General features: G+C 42.9%; 2 protein-coding genes across 2 annotated transcripts in view; both read right to left on the reverse strand.

The window, feature by feature from the left end:
• Positions 1 to 3,032, reverse strand: part of LOC120060207 (peroxidasin-like) — an 86,159-nt gene extending 83,127 nt beyond the window's left edge. The window contains exon 1 of the mRNA XM_039009352.1: positions 2,810 to 3,032. Coding sequence (XP_038865280.1) covers positions 2,810 to 2,994 — 185 coding nt within the window. The 5' untranslated portion in view covers positions 2,995 to 3,032. The remainder of the gene's footprint in view (positions 1 to 2,809) is intronic.
• Positions 3,033 to 6,563: 3,531 nt separating this feature from the next.
• Positions 6,564 to 24,080, reverse strand: part of LOC120059778 (myelin transcription factor 1-like protein) — a 91,052-nt gene continuing 73,535 nt past the window's right edge. The window contains exons 12-21 of the mRNA XM_039008829.1: positions 16,314 to 16,435; positions 15,247 to 15,315; positions 14,745 to 14,807; positions 14,520 to 14,603; positions 12,977 to 13,198; positions 12,677 to 12,771; positions 11,824 to 11,927; positions 10,655 to 10,798; positions 9,606 to 9,668; positions 6,564 to 6,704 (exon numbers count right to left, since the gene is read on the reverse strand). Of these exons, the coding sequence (XP_038864757.1) occupies positions 6,564 to 6,704; positions 9,606 to 9,668; positions 10,655 to 10,798; positions 11,824 to 11,927; positions 12,677 to 12,771; positions 12,977 to 13,198; positions 14,520 to 14,603; positions 14,745 to 14,807; positions 15,247 to 15,315; positions 16,314 to 16,435 (1,107 nt within the window). The remainder of the gene's footprint in view (positions 6,705 to 9,605; positions 9,669 to 10,654; positions 10,799 to 11,823; positions 11,928 to 12,676; positions 12,772 to 12,976; positions 13,199 to 14,519; positions 14,604 to 14,744; positions 14,808 to 15,246; positions 15,316 to 16,313; positions 16,436 to 24,080) is intronic.

The following is a 24,080-nucleotide window of genomic DNA, read 5'->3' on the forward strand; positions in this document are numbered from 1 at the left end:
CAAATATGTTGATCTTTCTCCAGAAGAACTGCTAAGAACTATTAGTCCTTTTGCAGCCTACCTGCAGGCCCCACCCATGTTGCTCGATACCACTGTCTTTTCTTTTGCAGGCAAATATTGTTTATTTCATTTGTTTTACATTACCATCATCACAACATTAGAGTCTATAATAGTGATTTGTTCAAAACACTGCTGTTTCTTTTGCTGTAAATAATTGTTTATTTGATTTATTTTACATTTCAGAAAATACAGCAATGTTAATTCTGTTCTTAATTTGTGTCCGGGTTTTTTCATAAAAAATAACAAAAATAACCGATAAGAATACCGTTAAAGTACCGGATCGATAAGCAGTATCGGTAAGAGTAGTAATACCATTAAAATCTTAACGATACCCATCCCTACTTGTGTCTTTTATGGCTTAAAATGTGCCTTTACAGAGCATTAGCAAGCGGAACAATAAGCATCAACAGCTGTGGGCCTGTGTGTCGGTACAGGCTGAGAGGATTCATGAGCGCTGATGGCAAAATAGAGCTGACAATGTGAAAGTAATCATTCCTCCATTTTAGGAAATCCCAGAGCAGGAATACAGCAGTGTCGTTACAGAGAGGAAGGGTCATTTACTATTATGCCTCAAACAGAGTCCTCAGAGACAACAGCTGAAAAATAAATATGGAACATCAATGGTGGGAGGAAAAAAAGAAAAACCCTGAACATTAAAACAACGGGAGCATCGAGCACAGGTCCTGGGTGTACCGTATTCCCCTGTTCCCTTCAGGAAGTAAAGGGAAGAGAGATGTTTAGAGTTCAACGATACTTATCTCACATGAGCCACTTACTTTTTGAGATTCTCTTATTCAGTGTACAAATATGTGTGTATGTTTTTTAGCCGGAGTGGTTGGACCAGGGTCCATGAGTTCTTTCAGGGGTTGACATCAGGAGAGAAGCATGCATTACACACACTGGGTAGAATGACTAGGTTCAGAGCGTTTAGACACACACACCACATTAGAACTGGGGTCAGTCTGAGCTCCAGCTCCAGCCCCAGCCCCAGCCCCAGCTCCAGCTGGGCCTCTCAGGGGAGACACAGGCATCTGGCACAAAGCTGCCTGCCCTGCCCTGCACCAACCAAAATGTTCCCCTAATCAAATCCATCACAGGAGAGAACTAGGGAGGGTTTATAAGTTTAGAGAGGGAGAGAGAAAGAACGGGAAAGAGAAAGAGGGGGAGAGTGAAAGAGAGGGAGAAAGTAAGAGAGAGAGAGAAGGGGATACTGTGGAAGAAGAGAGAAACTTAAGAGATGGAGAGAGAAAAAAGGGAAGACATATAGAGAAAGAGAGATAGATAGATTGAGAGACAGAGAAAGGAGAAATAGAGATTGAGATTTCAAACAATAACAAAATACATTCCCACAGCTTTGAGGAACCTGGTTGTGGAATGCTGATGAGGAGGAATTTTCACATCAGAGACGGGCACACTGCCAGATCAGGACAAGGAATGCAACGCCCAGACCGTCAGGGCTTGGCCAGCCAGCATCTCTCCAAATGAACCTCTACATACAATACCTCCTGTCTCCAACATGCCCACTCAGTCACCTCGGCCTCCCAGCCCTCACAGCCTTCCATCAGCTGACCCAGGTTGGAAGGGCCAGTGTTTTGGTCCTGGGACTGTGGCTGAAATGAGTTAAGCTACGAGAAAGGGATTAGATTAAAATGTTGTATTTTTAGCCTCCATAAGAGTCCATAAAGCCTCCAGAAAGTATGACACAGGACTGGTGTCATAACATGGTTCTACCCACACACAAACATACACACTCACTTCTCTCCTTCAAAGGAGCTGCTTTTAATCCAGCCTGATTTCTGTTTAATACGGCTTAATGTGATCTGCTATGCAGACAGACTTTATATTCAGGGAGATACATATTCCCCACAATCAAGCGTTCCTTCAAAAGAGTGCTTGAGTTCAGTGTGTGCACAATTTACAGTGGAACAATGGGAAGGCAGGGACAGTCGCATTCATGTTCTGACAAGACTGAGCGCAGGCCGGCAGGGCAAGGCGACAGGTGGCTGCTTACTTCAAAGTCCTGCGAGCCAACAGACACATGCTTTCCCCTCCAAAGCCTTCCTCCGTACAACACTCCACACTGACAGATTCAGAAACGTCCAACGGAGGAAGGAAGAAGGAGATGAAGAAGAAGAAAAGGGGCTCCGACTATGCTCTGATGTCTGAAGCCTTTGCCCTAGTTTCCGGAACAAGCATATATGTAGAATTCCCATTTCAGACAGAATATGTGGTATGTTAACTGTAAAAAAAAAAAAAAAAATGGTTACAGGGTCTGTCAAAATGCAGGAATCATGACTAGGTCTTTGGGTGGATTTTAATTTGCCATGTTTTTTTTTAACCTCCTACCCCTTTCAGATATACCAACAAGCTTGTATAAAAAAAATCAGGCATGGTAAATTAGTGGAATTTTGGTCTCTGTATGAAAGATGTAAGATAAACCTGGAAAATAAATAGCAGAATCCATCATTGCAACTTTGAATATTGGCAACCAGAATGGTGATCTGTTCCAGAAGAGGATAGCTCTTATGATACTGCATTCTCAACTGTGGATTAAATATGGTAAGAATAGATACATTAACACAATTTAAATTATTCGGCTTAAATACAAACATAAGCGATCGTATGGCCATCGCAAAGAGCTTGGGTTGGTTGTTACTCCTCCAGCAATCCGTCCAGCAATCCGTGCGTTCATTCCGTTCCCTCCATAGCCTACAAACTTTCCCTTTAGATACAATGTAACGTTACTTACAGGATGGTTGTCGATGGAGCGACAGCAGGTACGGTTTCCAGATTTAAATGCATACATCTCACGGTGGTACGAAAACATAAACACCGGCTTGGACAAGAAATGACAGCCTGCGGGCCAACGGCGACCAAAATCAGTACTACCGCGATTAGAAAAGGGGAGAAGAGTTGGCTTGTCCTCAGCGCCATTGCTAGGGAGTCAGCAGCGCAGAGAACACACTGCCAGCTACCCCTCTCGCAGACTAACTACTACATCCGCAGAGTTATTGTAAAGCTGAATTCAGCTGCCTTAGACCCGCTCCCTCCCTCAAAGCAGAGAGAGAGAGAGAAGTAAGGCAGTGTTACAAGTTATATTGGATCCGGGAGCAAGCCAATCAAGAAACCATGTCAAAGTAGAGTTAGGCCTAATGGAAAGTATGGTTAATAAAATTATATCAATGTAATTGATTATGATCAATGTACTCTTCAATAAACACATCGTACACCATGTATACCACACTAACTCACGTTTCTGGAGTTTCCAGGAAATTGCTATTCACAAGAATTAAGTAATTTTCTGAGCTTGTAATGCACCTATAAATATTTTATTACAATAGTTACCCTGTAATGATGCCGTAAAATGTTGCCAGTTTGTCTCCCGCTGGGTGGAATGTAGGACAGACAATGAGTTGATGGGCCCATTCTCAGCCAAATATGGAAAACATTGCCATACTATGATATGGTTTAAGAAGGATGTTATTACTAGTTCAGGAAATGTCTGATAATCCCAGTCTTATCTCCAAATGATTGTGTTACTTTCCATGTATTTACAGCTCATAATAGTAGTTCTGAATATGATGGTTGATGTTCGATACATTTTGTGTTGTATTATAGGTAATTGGGGGATTCCCTCTAACTTCAGTCCGAGACTGACAGGTAAGAACATTTCCATAGGACTATGATGATATACAGTGCTCTGTGCTGCCATCCTCTGGTTTTCATGTGGTATGACACTGGGGAGGTATATGCCTGTAACAAAACACCCACTCCACTTCATAGCGGTCTGAATTAACTCCACATTTACCACATGGCATGAAGCGTTATCCTAAGAAAGCTTGATTCTTATTGCAAAACATCTGAGGATTGTTCTGGAATGTGAAATTCAGTAACTATTTTGTGAATAAAAAAAAAAACATGGGAATTAATGCAGCCGTTCACTGAACGCAAAATGTTTAGTGTTCCAAGAATGGTGGGTTTTGAATGAGCATGAACAAGAATGATGACTGACTATCAAACTGACAGGCCTGTGGCAACACAATTTTTTCTTTATTCAGAGTAAGATGTGTCAACATCCAGCATGACAAGAATTGTACAAAGTTCACAATTTAAAAATGAAATATCACAGCAACTTGTGATCTCACACACTTATAGCAAAATTAAAATGTCAACAAATCCATGCTGTGTAGTACAAAAATAAATTAAACTTCAGTTCCACAGGGAGCACAATAGTTTGTACAAAATCCTGTTTTTGTTCATGATTACTTAAATCAACCTCAAAATGAATAAGTTATAATAAATAAACTCTGATGAATTCACAATAATTTATATGAAAATTCAGCATTCTAATATGTGACACCTTTTGTGTTCCCTATGTAAATAGTCACAGATAACTTTTCTCAAATTTGATATTATGTACTAATGGTAGATGAGCAGCCGGTTTGTGCTTTAAATCCCGTTCAATTGTACTGATAATGAAAATTAATTCAAAAACTGATACTAGGTATTACTCTACTGAAAGCATTACTATATTGTCAAAAATCTGCAGACACGATGCTGTGGAGAAAGGCATACTGTATGCAGTCATTGACGATGGAGCCCTAAAGAGGACGTAAAAGTACAATAGACAAGATCAGGTGAATGACAAGCACCTTTGCATTAGCTTTCAAGAAGGCCAATTCTGCACATGGTCGCTAACAACTAATACCACAACATAAAGAGGGGCCGCATACAGACATGAAACTGCATCACCTCATTCAGAGCAGAAGAGTCAACTAGAAGAGTGAATTTCCCACTCTCCAAGCCTAATGGGAAAACAACCTCTTTTTACTTCCTCTTTCTTTTTTACCTTTAATTGATTGACTATTTAATTTGTACAGTGATTAGATATAAAGTGCTGCTGGGGATTATTTAATATTCATATAACATACCAAAATGAAATAGCATCATTGTTTGACCATTTGATTATACAGTATTACTTGTATGGTTATAATCGTAATTTCTGATTCAAATCCCTGTAGTCTCTTTCAGTGGTACTAATTCATCACCTAGTGGCTCTTAGCAGTTATTTGCTCCAATCGTGTGCCAAAGGAACACCTGGAAATTGCACGCCGCCGCATGTTAGGATACTATCTCTAAGACAAGTGCAAATAGTCTACTGGCAAGTGGGGACAATGACCCTGTAAGTCCCGCTCTCTCTCATACTTTAGTATAAATACTCTTTACAAAACCTTTGTCACCCTCCGGTAGGCTCTCAGGTACTGCTTGAGTTTCTGTAGAAACATCAGAACATGGAAACGAAGGTGTCCCTTATGTGCAAAATTGTCTGTAAAGAGAGTGGAACTCATCAAGCATCTTTCATCTTTAAAACTGAATGTTCAACTTTTTTTAAATACTTTCTTTGTAATTAAAAGATTTATATAAAACATTTTATTTTATATATAGTAAAAAGATTAATTTGTTCCTCCACCCCTATGTTTATAAACAAGTCATTGCATATACCCAAATATTATTTTCCTGTAGATTGCATCCCATATCTATAAACATATGATTTAGATATATATTGCTGAGACATTGCCCGATTCTAGCAACAGAAGTTTCGACATTTTAAACAGAACTAAATACTAAATGCTAGAATGACTCCTGCATACTCTATTGCCATTATATATCACCAATGGGTATCTACAAACACAAAATATCAAGAGCAAATAGTACTTTCTCGATAATGGGATTTTCACCATTGTGTTTCCGTGTCATGATGTTTACAATAAACTGTTACATTCATACAAACATCAAGTCAGTTTCTTTCCATACTCATTTCCAACACATAAAAAATGCCCCCACCTATAGCTACCAAACTTTAAAAAAGAAGACAAAGAATTTTTCAAGCATTGTTAAAAATAAAGTCATTTGCAACCAAGTCTTGCTATTCAACAATCTGCAAACAAGAAAAAACAAACATCTTTAGAATTCCAAAGTCATCCATTGAGGAAAACATCATTGAAAAGTAGCTACCTCCGTGCAGTTCCCCCATTTTTTTGAAACTTTTTTTTTCACTGTCCAGTGCAGCTTTTTCATCTAAAATGCTTCATCATCAAGCACTGAAAGGAACTAATGTCTTATGTTATACAGCTTACTGTTCAGAAATATACACAAACAATGTGCATACATGAGCAGTTAGAAACATTACATCACACTATGTCAGCTCATACAGTATGAAAACGTACAAAAGGTGAATGTTTTCAAAAACTATTTTGTCATTTATTATTATTTTTCTTCAAAGCAAGACCAAAAAGAAAACTCATTATGAATTTTTCTAAGCATAACATTTCTTTTTTTTAAGAACGAAAATCAATATGTAACACTGTATGCTACGTTACAGCAGCAAACCATGAGGCATCATCCTATCATGTCACTTCAAGCTCTTTCCTGCGAATGGTGATTTCTTTCACTCCTCTTTGAGAAGATGCTCTGTCATTTGCTGGGCTTGGTAGCGGGCTGGGTTACGCTTGGATTCCTTGCACCGCTTGTTTGATGTTTTCCAGCAGGGCTTTGTTCTCTGGACTCTGGTAATGCTCCTGGTTAGTGTACATGTCTGTTAGAGTGGTCACATAAGCATCAAAGTTCTGATCGCTGATCGGCTCCTGTGGAACATTTCAACAACAGCAGAAAGGTGAGATCATAAGAATAAGAAGTGATGAACAGAGAACAGAAGACAGGCCAGAAAATAACCGTCTAAAATCATCCTTTGAGGAGCTAAGACTTACAAACAGCTGTTTTAACAAAAAATCTAACCATAGATAATAAAACCACTTGAAACAAACTATTCTCTAAACTAGCCCCGTGAAAGTGCCTTTTCATATTTGATTGCTCTAAAAATAAGGCTGAGATATAAATAAGGGAAAAGGCTGAGAAGTAGTGGTCTTAGACAAAGATGATCAACACAGAGAAAGATGTCATGCAGTGACGTCCACATTGGGAAGAGAGGGTCATGCTGCAGTGTCTATACACATTTTATGTTTATACACTTTGCAACCAACAAGTGCACTTTTACTTGGCTAAAACAAGATTTTGCCATTCAAATAGATGATCATTGAGGTTAGAAAGATTGTAATAAAGGAAAATTCAGGATTGGAAGGGAATCAGGAAGACTGGGGGAAATAAATGGTCATAAGAATGAAATAAAGATGGACATGGGAAAGACATAAGGACATGAATGGGAGAGTTTCTGAACAAGACAGAGAACTAAATCTGCTGACTCTATTATGGTGCCTTTGATGATACTATCATTAGGGCACTGTGTTTTGATGATATTATCATTAGGGCACTGTGTTTTGATGATATTATCATTAAGGCCCTGTGTTTTGATGATACTATCATTAAGGCCCTGTGTTTTGATGATATTATCATTAAGGCCCTGTGTTTTGATGATACTATCATTAACTTCTTTGGGAACGGGGTCAGTATTGAGTAGCTTGGATGAATAAGGTGCCCAGAGTAAACTGCCTGCTACTCAGGCCCAAAAGCTAGAATATGCATATAATTAGTAGCTTTGGATAGAAAACACTCTAAAGTTTAAAAAACTGTTTGAATGATGTCTGTGAGTATAACAGAACTCATATGGCAGGCAAAAACCTGAGAAAGAATCCAACCAGGAAGTGGGAAATCTGAGGTTTGTAGGTTTTCAAGTCTTTGCCTATCCAATATACAGTGTCTATGGGGTCATATTGCACTTCCTAAGGCTTCCACTAGATGTTAACAGTCTTTAGAACCTTGTTTTAGGCTTCTACTGTGGAGGGGGAGAGAATAAGAGCTGGTTGACTAAGAGGTCTGGCAGAATGCCATGAGCTCAGTCAGGGGGGCGGCCGTGAGAGCGAGCTCTGTTCCTTTTCATTTCTAAAGACAAAGGAATTGTCTAGTTGAAACATTATTGAAGATTTATGATAAAAACATCCTAAGATTGATTCTATACATCGCTTGACATGTTTCTACGAACTGTAATATAACTTTTTTAACATTTTTCGTCTGAACTAATTGCTCACGCACTGTGCATTTGGATTACTGGGCTAAACACGCAAACACAAAGGAGGTATTTGGACATAAATTATGGACTTTATCGAACAAATCAAACATTTATTGTGGAACTGGGATTCCTGGGAGTGCATTCCGATGAAGATCATCAAAGGTAAGTGAATATTTATAACACTATTTCTGAGTTTTGTGACACCTCTCCTTCTTTGGAAAATGGCTGTATGTTTTTCTGTGACTTGGCGCTGACCTAACATAATCGCACGGTGTGCTTTCGCCGTAAAGCCTTTTTGAAATCTGACACAGCGGTTGCATTAAGGAAAAGTTTATCTTTAATTGTGTGTTTAACACTTGTATATTTTATCAATGTTTATGATGAGTATTTCTGTAATTTGATGTGGCTCTCTGCACTTTCACCGGATGTTTGTTTGAGACAATCTATTTCTGAACATAACACACCAATTTCAAATGAGGTTTTTGGACATAAAGATGAACTTTATCGAACAAAACACACATTTATTGTCTAACATGGAGTCCTGGGAGTGCCATCCGGTGAAGATCATCAAAGGTTAGTGATTAATTTTAACGCTATTTCTGAGTTTTGTGACACCTCTCCTTCTTTGGAAAATGGCTGTATGTTTTTCTGTGACTTGGCGCTGACCTAACATAATCGCAAGGTGTGCTTTCGCCGTAAAGCCTTTTTGAAATCTGACACAGTGGCTGAATTAACAAGAAGTTTATCTTTAAAATGGTGTATAATACTTGTATGTTTGAGGAATTTAAATTATGAGATTTCTGTTGCAATTTCACTGGCTGTTGGTTAGGTGGGACACTAGCGTCCCACATATCCCAGAGAAGTTTTAAAGCCCTGTGTTTTGATGATACTATCATTAGGGCCCTGTGTTTTGATGATACTATCATTAGGACCCTGCATTTTGATGATGCTATCATTAGAGCCCTGTGTTTTGATGATACTATCATTAGGGCCCTGTGTTTTAATACTATCATTAGGGCCCTGTGTTTTAATGATACTATCATTAGGGCCCTGCGGTTTGATGATACTATCATTAGGGCCCTGTGTTTTTATGTTTCTATCATTTTGGCCCTGTGTTTTAATGATACTATCATTAGGGCCCTGTGTTTTAATTAAACTATATTTCGGGCCCTGTGTTTTGATGTTTCTGTCATTAGGGCCCTGCATTTTGATGACACTATAATTAGTGCCCTGTGTTTTGATGGTACAATAATTAGGGCCCTGTGTTTTGCGGTTTTTCATCAAACTGTACCCTTTTCTTGTCAGATGGTCCAGCACTATCCTCAGACAATTGCTTTAATTTTTTGTTTAATTTCCATTTCTGGATAAAGCTTAAAATACAGGAGAAAATCTTGCTATGTAACATGATTGCGCAAAACACAGGTCCAGTCTTTCATACAGTGCCCTGATGAGGAAACAAGGAGAAGGATTAACAGAAAGAAAAGCAGTGTTAGAGTAAGAATATGATGAATGATTGTCTTACTCTCTGATGCATCTGTAAGCAGCTGTTATTTCTAATGGAAGCCTCTTTGTGTGCCAGCGGTTTCTATGGGGGGAAAGGTTAGTTACTGTTAGTTGCTACCTAGTTACTGTTACTCTCTCAAACAATCCCTAGGTGGTAGCATTTGCGCTACAGCACCAACAGAACATCTGACACAATTGATATGTGAAATAAATAGAGGCAAAACAGAAGAAAACATAGCGAATTGGGCCAGCAACTGAATCCAGCTCACAACATAGTCAGAATGATCACAGCCTCTGGAATGATATCGTATTGTGTTCACACACAAAAGTTACACGTTTTAAGATAAGGAGATAGAGTTTTAAGAATAAAAAAATGCCAAGATTTCAATTTGTGATTGACATAGGCATCATTCATAGTTTTTGGACCAGTGCTATTTTTTCCTTTTCTTCTGAAGACTATAAGAAAATAATCTAATGGATGCTTATGGAGAAAAGCTGTTTTTGACAAGCTGTTTTTGACAAGCACTACAGTAAATACAGACCTGCAATTATAGCATGTACTGTACTATGAAAATCCATGATAGCTCAACAAGTAAGTTTGTTGAATTTACAAACGTAGTAGCCTATAGCTATAGACAGAGAGCCAAAGTGGTAGAGACTTAAGTTTTCATTTCACTGTTAACAGGTAGATGTCAGTACTTTACTCAAGCAGTAAAAATCTTTAGGTGCCGGTACTCAGCTCTGGTGAGCTCCTGACCAAGTCAAGCACTGTTAACACCTTTGTTTGAAACTGATTGTCTAATCTCTCTATAATTCATAACACACGCCTCATATAAAACTTCCCCTTTTCAGTTTGGCTAAAATTAGGAATACTCTTATTTTCCATTGATCTAGGCTTGGAAAGCCCCTGCTCAACTCAGCATGCACACCCACTGGAACCTTATGGGCTTCACAGAAATGAATAGATAAATACTGTACATAGATGAGTATGTAAATGAATCAACTCATATGCTACAGTATGTTTGCTTATAGGAACTTGCCCGACTGCCGTGCTTGGTGTTCCCTTACCATATGAGGGAGCTGGATATTAGCTAAAGTGTTAATCAGTGTCTGGCTGAGGCCGGCCAGCTCATGCAGGAGAGATTCATTTTCATGTTCAATCACCTTGTTTTCTTCCTCTATTGACTTCAGATTAGACTCCATTGTGGTAATCTAGGGAATGGGGGGGAGAGTGAAAGAAGAAGAAGGTTACCGTAAAGGTAGTGCTTCTTTACCTCTGGTTGTTACAGTGGAGCACACAGGGTGCAGTTCACAGTTCACATAACACGGGCAGCGGCCTACCTCAGACATGTCACAACTCACTGCTGATTGGCTGGCGTGCAGCCATGTCTATGACATCATCACACGGAGAGATGGATGTAACCGCAACAGAGCAACACAGGTGAAGAGCAATGAAGCATGGACAGATGATATTCAACACACTGACACTCACTCAAATGTACTAAAAGTCTGTGGGGTGTATTCCAACAAATATGCCATGCGCCTTCAATGCACATACAGTACAATTCAGTTCCAAAGATGTACTACAAGTTGGAAAACAGACGGTATTTCAAAATGATATCAAACTTGCATGCAATCTGAAAAAGGCAAACTGTAGGTGAACATAAATATTGTGAAGCTTCTCTCTTTCCTCTCCTCCTGGAGTGTTTGATACTTCCTTGATACTGATGTGTAGCTTCTGCAACTCACAGACACAAATAGTTCTTTAGGAAGGAACCCTTTCATACAAGCTGTGAAAGCCGCTGCTCCTGTTCCTGTTAGTGGGGACAGGGTGCTTCCCTTTATTGGCTGTGAGTGACTATGCTCTCTCTGTTTGGCATGCAGGCACTCACAGAGGTATAGTGCTTTATAATTAGGAATCCCCCACTTTGTTACACTGCATTCTCCCAGATGTGAGATATACTGGGATTTATCTCGATGATGGTAGATCATGTATGAAAATTGGACAGCTTTTTCTAAACTGGAGTAACTTTTCTGGTAACCTTTTTAGCAGAGGGTAGATTCATTTAGGTGTATGCTGTACAACAATGAAATACACACTTCATTGTAGTACACATTACCATTATATGAGTGCTGACAATAGCAGAATGATGTGCCACAATGGGTAGAAACTGAAAGGTAAGCATGAAATGAGTCAAATCTTCAAGTAAACAGATGGCATAGTACTACTGACTTACCTGTGTTCTAAGTTTGATCATATCTGCTTCCACTTGTGAATTTGATTCACTTAAATCTTTGATTTCTTCATCCAGCTGTTTAATTTCTTCCTCATTTTCGATTCCTTAAAAATATTATACAGTAAACAATTATTGGACACCTGCCACCCACCCCAAGCCCAACTAAATATTTCAAATGATTTCACAATATTTCAAATTTCAAGTGTCAGTGGTGGGTGAATGAGATGTGTGATAGAGGCAGAGGGATGGTCTCTTATACACTAATTGTCACTGGCTAGTTTGCTAGCTCAGAGGCTGTATGGCAATCCTGTACCCTTTATTTCAGATTGGGGTTCCACTCAGTAGCTCATTACACATACACACTCCTGATTGGTTCTTTATGTCAGAATGGGATTCTACTCAGTGGCTCATTACCTAGTGGTTAGAGCGTTGGCCAGTCACCGAAAGGTTGCTAGATCGAATCCCCGAGCTGACAAGGTAAAAATCTGTCGTTCTGCCACTGAACAAGGCAGTTAACCCACTGTTCCTAGGCCGCCATTGTAAATAAGAATGTGTTCTTAACTGACTTGCCTAGTTAAATAAAGGTTAAATAAAAATAAAAATAAAAATTACACACACCCAATCCTGACTGGCTCTTTATGTAAGATTTGGATTCTACTCAGTAGCTCATTACGTGTACCGACTCCTGATTGGCTCTTTATATCAGATTGGGATTCGACTCAGTAGATCATTACGCATACACACACACTCCTGGTTGGCTCTGTATGTCAGATTGGGATTTCACTCAGTAGCTCATTACGCATACACACTCCTAATTGGCTCCATTGTGTGAGTGAGCGGTGACAGTCATTACCGTTGCTGGTGCGCTGTTTTATCGTTAGCATTTCAGACAGTCCAGACAGTCTGGCTTTCTTCATGGCAGAGGTGGCACGCGGACAGCCCGACAAACTTGGAGAACATTTTAGAAAATAGGACATTTTTTGACATACATACAAGTAGTGCATATTTTATTTAAACACACACACAAAACCTGACTGGATGAGTGAAGCATTGGCTCCACTAGCTTTCACAGATCCCGTCAGATCAGTGATTACTTCAAGGAAGAGAGAAAGAGAGGATGATGATCAAATATTGATGCAGGACCCAGACCCACCTCCGATGTGTGAGGAAGCTCCCACTGACGTGACCCGAGCCGTCACAGCCCGGGGTGGGACAGGACATGCCGTCTGTCTTCCCAGCCTTCCATGTGAACTGGGAGCCGTTCATGTAACCGTCCTTCTGTCGCTTGGCCGCTAGGGGGCAGCCTGATGCACTGCGGTGAGATGCGTACTTCCCTGTCACATGACCCTGACCGCCACAGCCCGGGACCGGACACCTGTGAATGGCGTAGGGATGCTCTGGTTATTCTAATAACCAGGGTCAAGAGTTTTTTTCTGACAATGACCCAGAAGTTTTCCTGCTCAGGATGCATTGTCAGGAAGAATTGTGTAATTAATGACATAGTTATTACTATGACATAAGGTCTATGTAATGTAAAGATGGACCACATATAGCTTCATGGGTGCTTGAGTTGAGGACATATCATTTCAGAAATGAATGCAGTATGACTTTGTTTGTATTTTGAGTTATAGTGTGCAGAATGGGAGACGATATGGTATCAGTAATCACTCTGACTTAAATATAAATAAAAACACCTTCAATCTGGTCTGATCTGGTCTAATCTGTCCCTTTGGCAGTTTATCACACTGACACAGACTACAGTCAGTCAACGTTAAATCAGCACTTGGCAATATGGCTAATCAGATGCAGTGAAGCTGAAAATGTTTCAACACATCATATTTCCCCAGTGGATTATTGTTACAACTCCCCTTGGTTTTATTAAACTATCAATCAGGCTTATTATATTTCCAGAAACAGTCACAATCTCTTTCCCGAAAATGGTCCAAACCCCCACACACAGTTCCAAACGCTTTCAGAAAGAGAAAAGGTTGACTCTAAGTGCAAGAACTTTTCTCCTCCAGCCAATGCTTATTTGGAGCAGTTTTTTGTTGTTGATTTTATTAGGATCCCCATTAGCCGACGGCAGTGGTGACAGCTAGTCTTACTGGGGTCCGACGTGTAACTAAAAAGACATTACAGACAAAATACTTAACAATTTACATACATTGAAAACAATAACATGTAGTGTGCGTGTGTGTCCATCTATCAGTTACATGTACATGTCAGTACATATAGTACACACAACAAGCAGGTCAGATAGGGGAGAGGCATTGTGCCGTGAGGTGTTGCTTTATTTGTTTTCTGAAACCAGGTTTGCTGTTCACTTGCGCAATATAAGATGGAAGGGAGTTCCATGCAATCATGGCTTTTAGTGAAGATAGATGTGTGGGAAAGCGACCCTGCCTCTGTTGGCTTGGCTGACCGTGTGAGATAGATTGACAGACAGACAGGGTGTTGGTTTTCTCTCAGCACCACTGAGAAATCGATGAGAGTGCAGCCAGAAAAGCTCATTAGAGAGAATCCAGATCAATCTCTGTCTCTCTCTCCAGCTAACTGTCTGTATCTTTTTGTGATGCCACAACATAAGATCCCTACATAGGACAACCCTCAGTGAGAGTTGGTTAAGGGCATCTAGAAATTGGGTGAGAGCTGTGGTTCCCTGAGTCTTTGAGAGGGGTTTGGCAGGCTAACTCTACCTGATGGGCTCCTGGTCCTCCTTGTCCTCTTTACTGTGTGTTATCTTTATTCCACTCTTCCTGGCCCGTGGACACCCTGATAGACTGCAGAGGAAACACAACCAGATCAATTGCAAATATTATTAATACAGAGAACTTACTCTGAACCAGCCTGAGAGGTGTGTGTGTGCTGTCCACTGCCAGTGTGAATAACTACACGTGTGTGTGTGTATGTGTTTATTTTACCTTCTGTGTGATGCGTAGTTGCCAGTATTATGCCCAGAACCATCGCACCCCGGTGTCGGGCACCTGGGACAGAAAACACAGCGAATCAGGGCCTACAGCAACCAACTTAAGGAACACAGTCAAAAACAGACTCATTCTGTACCGTTACATCTATGATGTATTTCACTGTATCAGTCAGCAGAGTGTACTCCAATTACGGGAAGGGTGTTAAGGTTAAGGGAAAACAATAAAGGAAAATGTATTTAAAAAAATAAATATATATATATATAGGGTATTGGAAATTATGCAGACAATTACATTGATAGAACCTACAATATATCTGCAATATTAAAGCTGATATACCCCATAAATAAAACATACATATTAATAACAGTCAGTAGAGTGTATTTGCTTTGTCTGAGGAACTACCAAGTTCAGAATTCAGGAATCGGGAATTATACTTTTTCACAATATATCAACAAAAGAGGAAACAAAAATAAGAATGAAACATCTCACGCCTTACTTGAGCTCTTGTGAGTTGGTGGCCATCATACTTCGAATGCTTTTGTCAGCTAAAGGACAGCCAGTGAGACTGGAAGATATACCATGACAATGTTAGTGAGGCAAAGAAGAGAGAGGGCCCACCACTGAAACATAAAGACACAGACAAACATGCACAGTACACACTGTACACACACTTACACACAAACTCACACGTTGACAAGACTGGAATTGCAAGAAAGCCATGATGCAAGTGCAGGGGGGACTATGGATCAGTAAATAAAAGTGTTAACCCCTCTAAATAACTGCATTCAGAAATAGCCTGTGTAGAACATAAATGTTTTGTTGACATGATCTGTAAGTTCATTGATTACATTCCTTGATGTAATTGGGTATCTGGTAGGCCTATGTTTACCATGATGATACACATCACTTAGACACTATGTTGACTCAAAGGGTTAACTGTAATCATACTCAAGGGTAACACAGAGATGTGCATTCTGGCTGCAGTAGTCCGAGAGCATAGTCGAGGTAAGCTGAAAACAATACATCCAAGTCACTTGACCACTGCCCTCACACCCAGATGTTGGGCATCTGTCACCAGAGAAATAGACAGAATGAAACCAAAACTAGAGGAAAGTAAAATAAAATAAATAGGTTTGTTTATCCCTTTTAGTGTTGGCTGATTTGTTTTTCATTGTTTCCAGTTTAGCTTGACTGTCTGAAAAAATGTTTTGGACTGTTTTGGACCCGTTCTAGAGCGCAGCTGCTACATGATGAGGTAATCATGTTTTATTACATTAAACCATCAACATAAGAGAAGCATAAGAAACCAGCAATACACTGGCTGAAGAGCTGTGGATCAAATGAAAAGCTGGCTGAAAAGTACGTGGCAAAATGTAGCATGCCATTAGTGCCAAGGGGGGGAGGTGGGTGGGGTGGTTCCTCCGAAGTAAAGGAACCGAACAGAGACAGGAAAGAAGGAAAAGCCAAGAGGAGAAAAGCAGATGGGAGCAGGGGGGGTGGATCAGAATGGAGGGGTGGCACACATACGCACACACACACACATCCCGTACAGGTCAGTCTTACGTTATCAGGTCCTTCTTGCTCTCTTTGCACTGGGCATACTTGGGCTTGGGGCTGTGCATGGTGACATCATCAGAGTAACCTCGCTGCTCCAGCAGCTCCTGGAACGGGTCCAGGTCATTCGTCTAGAGAAAAAGAGGGATGGAGGAGAGAGAAAGGGTATATGAGAGAGATTGGGATGAGAGGGTGAATAAGAGAGAGGGATGAGAGAGAAAAGAGGAGAGAGAGGGATGGGGGAGAGTGATAGAGAGATACACACAGTCAAATAGATGGCGAGGACGGAGGGGGACTTGTTGTTCCAGTTTACACAGGATGGAGCTAGCATGCCATGATTTTTTACACATACAAAGCTGTTTCTTTTTGTCTTTTCAAACCGACCCCATTTAAAAGGAAACAAGCACTCATTATGATCAAGTGAGGTCAATAAGTGGGCGCGGCCAACAGAATGGAATTCTCTGAACGTTACTAAAGTTTTCTTGTATTTTTTATGGAAATGTATCTTAATGTTCTCGGGAACAATATGAGAACATGACTTTAAATATAATCATGAGGAAACCTGTAGGAAACGTTATGCTGAAGTACTAAAATTCCCACAGAAGAACTTTGTTCCTTAACGTTCTCTGAACAACTTGAGAACATTCCCAATGTCAAACCAGTTGGAGAACATTCCTAGCTCATTACCAACATTTTATGTAACCAGGTTTGAACTTTAAGAAAATGTTCTGTTAAAGTAATGAAAATAAAGTTTTTTTCTCAAGTTACTTAAATGTGCTGAGAATGTTCCATAGCTAAGCAAATATCCTGCACCATTCCCCAAAATGTGTTGGAAGGTTGTATGCTAAATAACCATAAGACAACCACGCTCCCACCAAGCTTTAAGAAACATATTGTTCCCAGAAGATTATCTGCTAGCTGGGTATGGATTGAAACTGACAGCTCTGACAGAGCAAGTACTGTAGGAGACAGAGGGCATGGGAGGCATTGCCCATCGGGCTGCCAGTGGCTGCCAGCACCAGTTTAGAGCTGTTTCGGGGCAGCCAGCAGGGTAGAAGAGGAGCACAAGGTAAAGGGTGTCCCCTATCACTTATATGTTTGTTTTACTTTCCTTGTGGGGACCAAACAATTGACTCCCATTCAAAATGCTATTTTCCCTAACCCCTAACCCTAACCCTTAACCTTAACCATACCCCTAACCTTAACCCCAAACCCTTTACCCTAAACCTAACTCCTAACCCTAACTCCTAACCCTAAACCTAACCCTAATTGTAACCCTAACCCCAATTGTAACCATAACCCTAATCCTCATCCTTAAAACTAAAATTCCCCTTTTCCTAGTGGGGACTGGCGAATTGTCCTTGTTTTACTCTCCATATGAGGACTTCTGGTCTCCACAAACACACATAAACTAAAGTTATTACTCAGACCTTCAGAGGGTGGATTATCAGCCTCTCACACACACTCTCTCACACACATATACACAGAGAGAGAGAGAGCAAGAGAGAGACAGAGAGAGAGAGAGAGAGAGAGAGAGAGAGAGAGAGAGAGAGAGAGAGAGGGAGCGAGAGAGAGAGCGGGAGACAGAACGAGAGAGAGAAAGAGTCAGAGCTGCCCTGGCGTTCTCAGAGCTTTAGAAGCAGCTTTCTTTAAAACACAATGGCACTTTCTATCTCAATTTGTATGCAAATGAGGTGCCTGCCTGTCTGACTGGCTGGGTGGCCGGCTGGTGGCTGAGGAGGCTCTGCCATGCCGTCAATCTGGGTTTTGGAGAGACACAGCACTCAGGAAGTAGTCACATTATCCATACCTATATGTACAACTAACTCAATTACCTCATACCCCTAAACATCGTCTCAGTACTGATACCCCGTGTATATAGCCAAGTTATTGTTATTCATTGTGCATTTATTCCTCGTGTAATTTTTTTTTTATTCTGCATTGTTGGGAAAGGCCCATAAGTAAGCATTTTACTATTAGTCTACATCTGTTGTTTACGAAGCATGTGACAAATGCAATTTGATTTGAATAATACCGTCGACAACCATCACTGCACCAAAGGATCATAGGAGTACCTAAGCCAATTTGTTCATGAGTTTTGCAAATCGACAGAAGAGTCTCTGACTGAGGAGACTGGAAATGTGGTTGTGCAATTAATGCAGCCTTTGAGGATCGATTGAGTAAATAACTTCTTATCACAACAGACTGGCAACATCAGGGCTATCTTGACAAGAAATCCTGGAGTCTATTCAGTGCTCTTCCATGCCGTCCCTAGGAGGGGTGCGTCACTTGAGTGGGTTGAGTCACTGACGTGGTCTTCCTGTCTGGGTTGGCGCCCTCCCTTGGGTTGTGCCGTGGCGGAGATCTTTGTGGGCTATACTCGACCTTGTCTCAGGATGGTAAGTTGGTGGTTGAAGATATCCCTCTAGTGGTGTGAGGGCTGTGCTTTGGCAAAGTGGGTGGGGTTATATCCTGCCTGTTTGGCCCTGTCCGGGGGTATCATCGGATGGGGCCACAGTGTCTCCTGACCCCTCCTGTCTCAGCCTCCAGTATTTATGCTCCAGTAGTTTATGTGTCAGGGGGCTAGGGTCAGTCTGTTATATCTGGAGTACTTCTCCTGTCTTATCCGGTGTCCTGTGTGAATTTAAGTATGCTCTCTCTAATTCTCTCTTTCTCTCTTTCTTTCTCTCTCTCGGGGGACCTGAGCCCTAGGACCATGCCTCAGGACTACCTGGCATGATGACTCCTTGCTGTCCCCAGTCCACCTGGCCGTGCTGCTGCTCCAGTTTCAACTGTTCTGCCTGCGGCTATGGAACCCTGACCGGTTCACCGGACGTGCTACCTGTCCCAGACCTGCTGTTTTCAACTCTCTAGAGACAGCAGGAGCGGTAGAGACACTCTGAATGATCGGCTATGAAAAACCAACTGACATTTACTCCTGAGGTTCTGACTTGTTGCACCCTCGACAACTACTGTGATTATTATTATTTGACCATGCTGGTCATTTATGAACATTTGAACATCTTGGCCATGTTCTGTTATAATCTCCACACGGTAAAGCCAGAAGAGGACTGGCCACCCCTCATAGCCTGGTTCCTCTCAAGGTTTCTTCCTAGGTTTTGGCCTTTCTAGGGAGTTTTTCCTAGCCACTGTGCTTCTACACCTGCATTGCTTGCTGTTTGGGGTTTTAGGCTGGGTTTCTGTACAGCACTTTGAGATATCAGCTGATGTAAGAAGGGCTATATAAATACATTTGATTTGATTTGATATTTCTGGATTGAAGCTATCTATTTGCAGGACAATTTGCAGGATTATATGAGGAAAACCTCACAGTAAGACTCCCTTTGTTGTGCTACAGTAGGCACTATGTTGTGCTCCTCAGTTTAACTGTGCCTATTGCCCTCAGCACAATGGAATCAGAATTAGGGAGCTGGCTGAGTGTTCTAATACAGTACTTAACAGATACACTAGATGGCACTCTGGTGAAGTCCCAGATGGCTAGTGTCTGGCTGCAGACTGGCTTTGTCTACAGTGCAGGCTGCCAGGTAAATCCTCTATTTTCCTGTGTGTACAGTAACGCCCCTAAAGACACAGGCAAATATATCCAGCAAAAATTGAAGAACAGGGTAATTTTGTTAGGTCCTCTACATTTCAAAAACGGGCACACGCAGGCAGGCACACACACACACACACACACACACACGCAGGCACACACACACACACACACACACACACACACACACACACACACACACACACACACACACACACACACACACACACACACACACACACACACACACGCAGGCACACACACACGCAGGCACACACACACGCAGGCACACGCAGGCACACACACGCAGGCACACACACACACACACACACACACACACACACACACACACACACACACACACACACACACACACACACACACACACACACACACACACACACACACACACACACACGTGTGTCATCTATAGTTTGGAAGGGGATCAACTCTTACAAGAGTACCAGGTAGATTTTGTGATTCAATGAGTAGCTGTTGGTGTTGTCTTACTAGGGCAATTGAATTTAAGTGCTGTCTTTTACCTACTAGCCTACAGTAGTTCATCATTGCTGTTTGAACTGTCTGATTGCTCAGCACTTGTCATTGTGGACTTAGTTTAGATTAGTTTCACGCTAGTTTCAGGCCTATTTGTGTAACAGTCTTGCTAATTTGTGGGCGTGTTGTATTATAAGGAGTGTTTTCTCCACCTCTGGCAATCAGCAATCAGTGCTGGGAGGTGTCTTTCACCTCTGCTAGGCATTTAGTGGTAGTACTTCAGTCTCCCCTGTGTTTTCAGCGGCAGCTGTAAGCAGAGGTTTTGTCACCAAAACAAATGCTGTTTCCGAAACAAAGATGTTCTGCCAAGTTGTTCTGAGCAGTTATATGAGGAAGGAAAGAGAGGAAGGCTCCACTAGACTCTCTCACTTGAATATCTTACCTAGTTATTTTCTGATGATCTCATTTTGCTCTTTTGTAGCTTTGGAAAGTATGTGTGTGTTTCCCATCCTAGTTTGCGCCTCTCCCTGTAGGTTTTACAGATGCTCCCCACCCTGTGGCTGCAACCCTTCTAATTTAGTGTACCTTGTGTGCACAACCCATGTGTAATTCCTCATCTCTGCAGCGTTTGGAACTGCCTATCTGCGGTCAATAAGGAACTCAGCCTGTTGCCCTTCAGTCCCTACACCTTTTGGCCCTGACAGAGACATGGATTTCCCCAGAGAACACTGCTACTCCAGCTGCTCTCGCGTCATCTGGCTATCTTATAGTCCGAGAGCATCTGTTCTTTGCAGTGGTAGCACAGTTCTACTCATTTCTCCTAAGTGGAGATTTTCTATTTTCCCCCTCTCTCACCTGTCTATCTCTTCATTTGAATTCCATGCTCTTACTGTCACTTGTCCACTCAAGCTTAACAATGTTGTCATCTATCGCCCATCAGGTGCCCTTGGAGAGTTTCTTAATGAGCTTGACACCTTGATAAGCTAATTTCCCGATGATGGCTCACCACTCATCGTACTGGGCGACGTTAACCTCCCGACGCCTGACTTTAATGAACTTATTTACACCTCTTCTTTCCACTCCTTTCCTCTTTTGACCTCACCCTTTCCCAGTCACCTCCCACTCACAATATGGGCAATACACTTGACCTCATATTCACTAGAGGCTGTTCATCTACTAATGTCACTGCAACCCCCTCCATGTCTCTGATCACTACTTTGTTTCCTTTTCTCTCCATTTTTCCTCCAATCCTACCCACTCAGCCCCCACCCATATGGTCATGTGCTGCCACAATCTTCTCTCTCTCTCTCCTATCCTATCCTCGTCCTGCTAAATCCTTCTCCCTCCTGACTCTGCCTCTTCGACCCTACTTTCCTCCCTTTCTGCATCCTTTGACTCTCACTGTCCCCTTTCCCTTTCTTCCCAGCCGGCCCGACTTTCCTCTCCTGTTCCGTGCCTGAGTGACTCACTGCGTGCTAACAGAACATGGCTGCGGAAAGCTGAGCAGAAATGGAGGAAAAATAAACTTCCAGAGGAAAAATAAACTTCCAGAGGACCTATCTTCCTTCCACCCGCTCCTCTCTAAAGCTGCTTTCTAACGCTTAAAATGTTAAGCTTCTGCCTCCAACCCTGCGAAACTCTTTTCCATTTTCTACTCCCTCCTTAATCCTCCACCTCCTCCTCCCCCCTCTCTGTGGATGACTGTCAACCACTTTGAAAAAAAGGTTGATGACATCCGCTCCTTTTTAACTCAGACTACTGAGTCCACTGTTGCCACTCACACAGAACTACTCCTATGCCTTGACCTCTTTCTCCCCTCTCTCTCCAGATGGATGTAACGGTTGTCCTCCTCCTCTTCGTCCGAAGAGGAGGAGTAGGGATTGGACCAAAACGCAGCGTTGTGATACGACATGAATATTTATTAAACAAGACGAAAAACTAAACACACTTGAGAATTTACAAAATAATAAACGAAGTCAAACAGACCCGAACAAACGAACTTACATATACACGAAGAACGCATGAACTGGTACAGACGACACAAACGAACGAACAAACGAAACAGTCCCGTATGGTGCACAGACACAGACACGGAAAACAACCACCCACAAACAAACAGTGTGAACAGCCTACCTTTATATGGTTCTCAATCAGAGGAAACGTCAAACACCTGTCCCTGATTGAGAACCATATAAGGCTAATTACAAATGACCTAAACATAGAAACACATAACATAGAATGCCCACCCCAACTCACGCCCTGACCAACTAAACACATACAAAAACAAGAGAAAACAGGTCAGGAACGTGACATAACCCCCCCCTCAAGGTGCGAACTCCGGACGCACCACCAAAAGTCTAGGGGAGGGTCTGGGTGGGCATCTGTCCACGGTGGCGGCTCAGGCTCTGGGCGTGGTCCCCATCCCACCATAGTCAATCCCCGCTTTCGTATCCCCCTCTCAATGACCACCCTCCAACTAAACCCACCTAAATTAAGGGGCATCACCGGGATAAGGGGCAGCACCGGGATAAGGGGCAGCTCCGGACTGAGGGACGGCAGCTCCGGACTGAGGGACGGCAGCACCGGACTGGATGGCGGATCCTGACTGGCTGGCTCTGGCGGATCCTGGCTGGCTGGCTCTGGCGGATCCTGGCTGGCTGGCTCTGGCGGATCCTGGCTGGATGACGGCTCTGGCGGATCCTGGCTGGATGACGGCTCTGGCGGATCCTGGCTGGATGACGGCTCTGGCGGATCCTGGCTGGATGACGGCTCTGGCTGGTCATGGCTCGCTGACGGCTCTGGCTGGTCATGGCTCGCTGACGGCTCTGGCTGGTCATGTCTGGCGGAAGGCTCTGGCTGATCCTGTCTGGCGGAAGGCTCTGGCTGATCCTGTCTGGCGGAAGGCTCTGGCTGATCCTGTCTGGCGGAAGGCTCTGGCTGATCCTGTCTGGCGGAAGGCTTTGGCTGCTCCTGTCTGGCGGAAGGCTCTAGCAGCTCCTGTCTGGCGGAAGGCTCTAGCGGCTCCTGTCTGGTGGACGGCTCTGAAGGCTCATGGCAGACGGGCGGCTTTGCAGGCTCATGGCAGACGGGCGGCTTTGAAGGCTCAGTACCGACGGGCAGTTCATGCGGCGCTTGGCAGAAGGACAGTTCAGACGGCGTTGGGCAGACGGGCAGTTCAGGCGCCGTTGGGCAGACGGGCAGTTCAGGCGCCGCTGGGCAGACGGGCAGTTCAGGCGCCGCTTGGCAGACGGCAGACTCTGGCCGGCTGAGACGCACTGTAGGCCTGGTGCGTGGTATCGGAACTGGAGGTACCGGGCTAAGGACACGCACCATCAGGCTAGTGCGGGGAACAACAACAGGGCACACTGGACTCTCAAGGCGTACTATAGGCCTGGTGCGTGGTACCGGCACTGGTGTTACCGGGCTGAGGGCACGCACATCAGGGCGAGTACGGGGAGAAGGAACAGTGCGTACAGGGCTCTGGAGACACACAGGAGGCTTGGTGCGTGGTGTAGGCACTGGTGGTACTGGGCTGGAGACACGCACCATAGGGCTAGTGCGTGGAGGAGGAACAGGGCTCTGGAGACGCACTGGAAGCCTGGTGCGTGGTGTAGGCACAGGTGGTACTGGGCTGGAGCGGGGAGGTGGCGCCGGAAATACCGGACCGTGCAGGCGTACTGGCTCCCTTGAGCACTGAGCCTGCCCAACCTTACCTGGTTGTATGCTCC

This window comes from Salvelinus namaycush, chromosome 15 (assembly GCF_016432855.1).
Source record: "Salvelinus namaycush isolate Seneca chromosome 15, SaNama_1.0, whole genome shotgun sequence".
Classification (NCBI taxonomy): domain Eukaryota; kingdom Metazoa; phylum Chordata; class Actinopteri; order Salmoniformes; family Salmonidae; genus Salvelinus; species Salvelinus namaycush.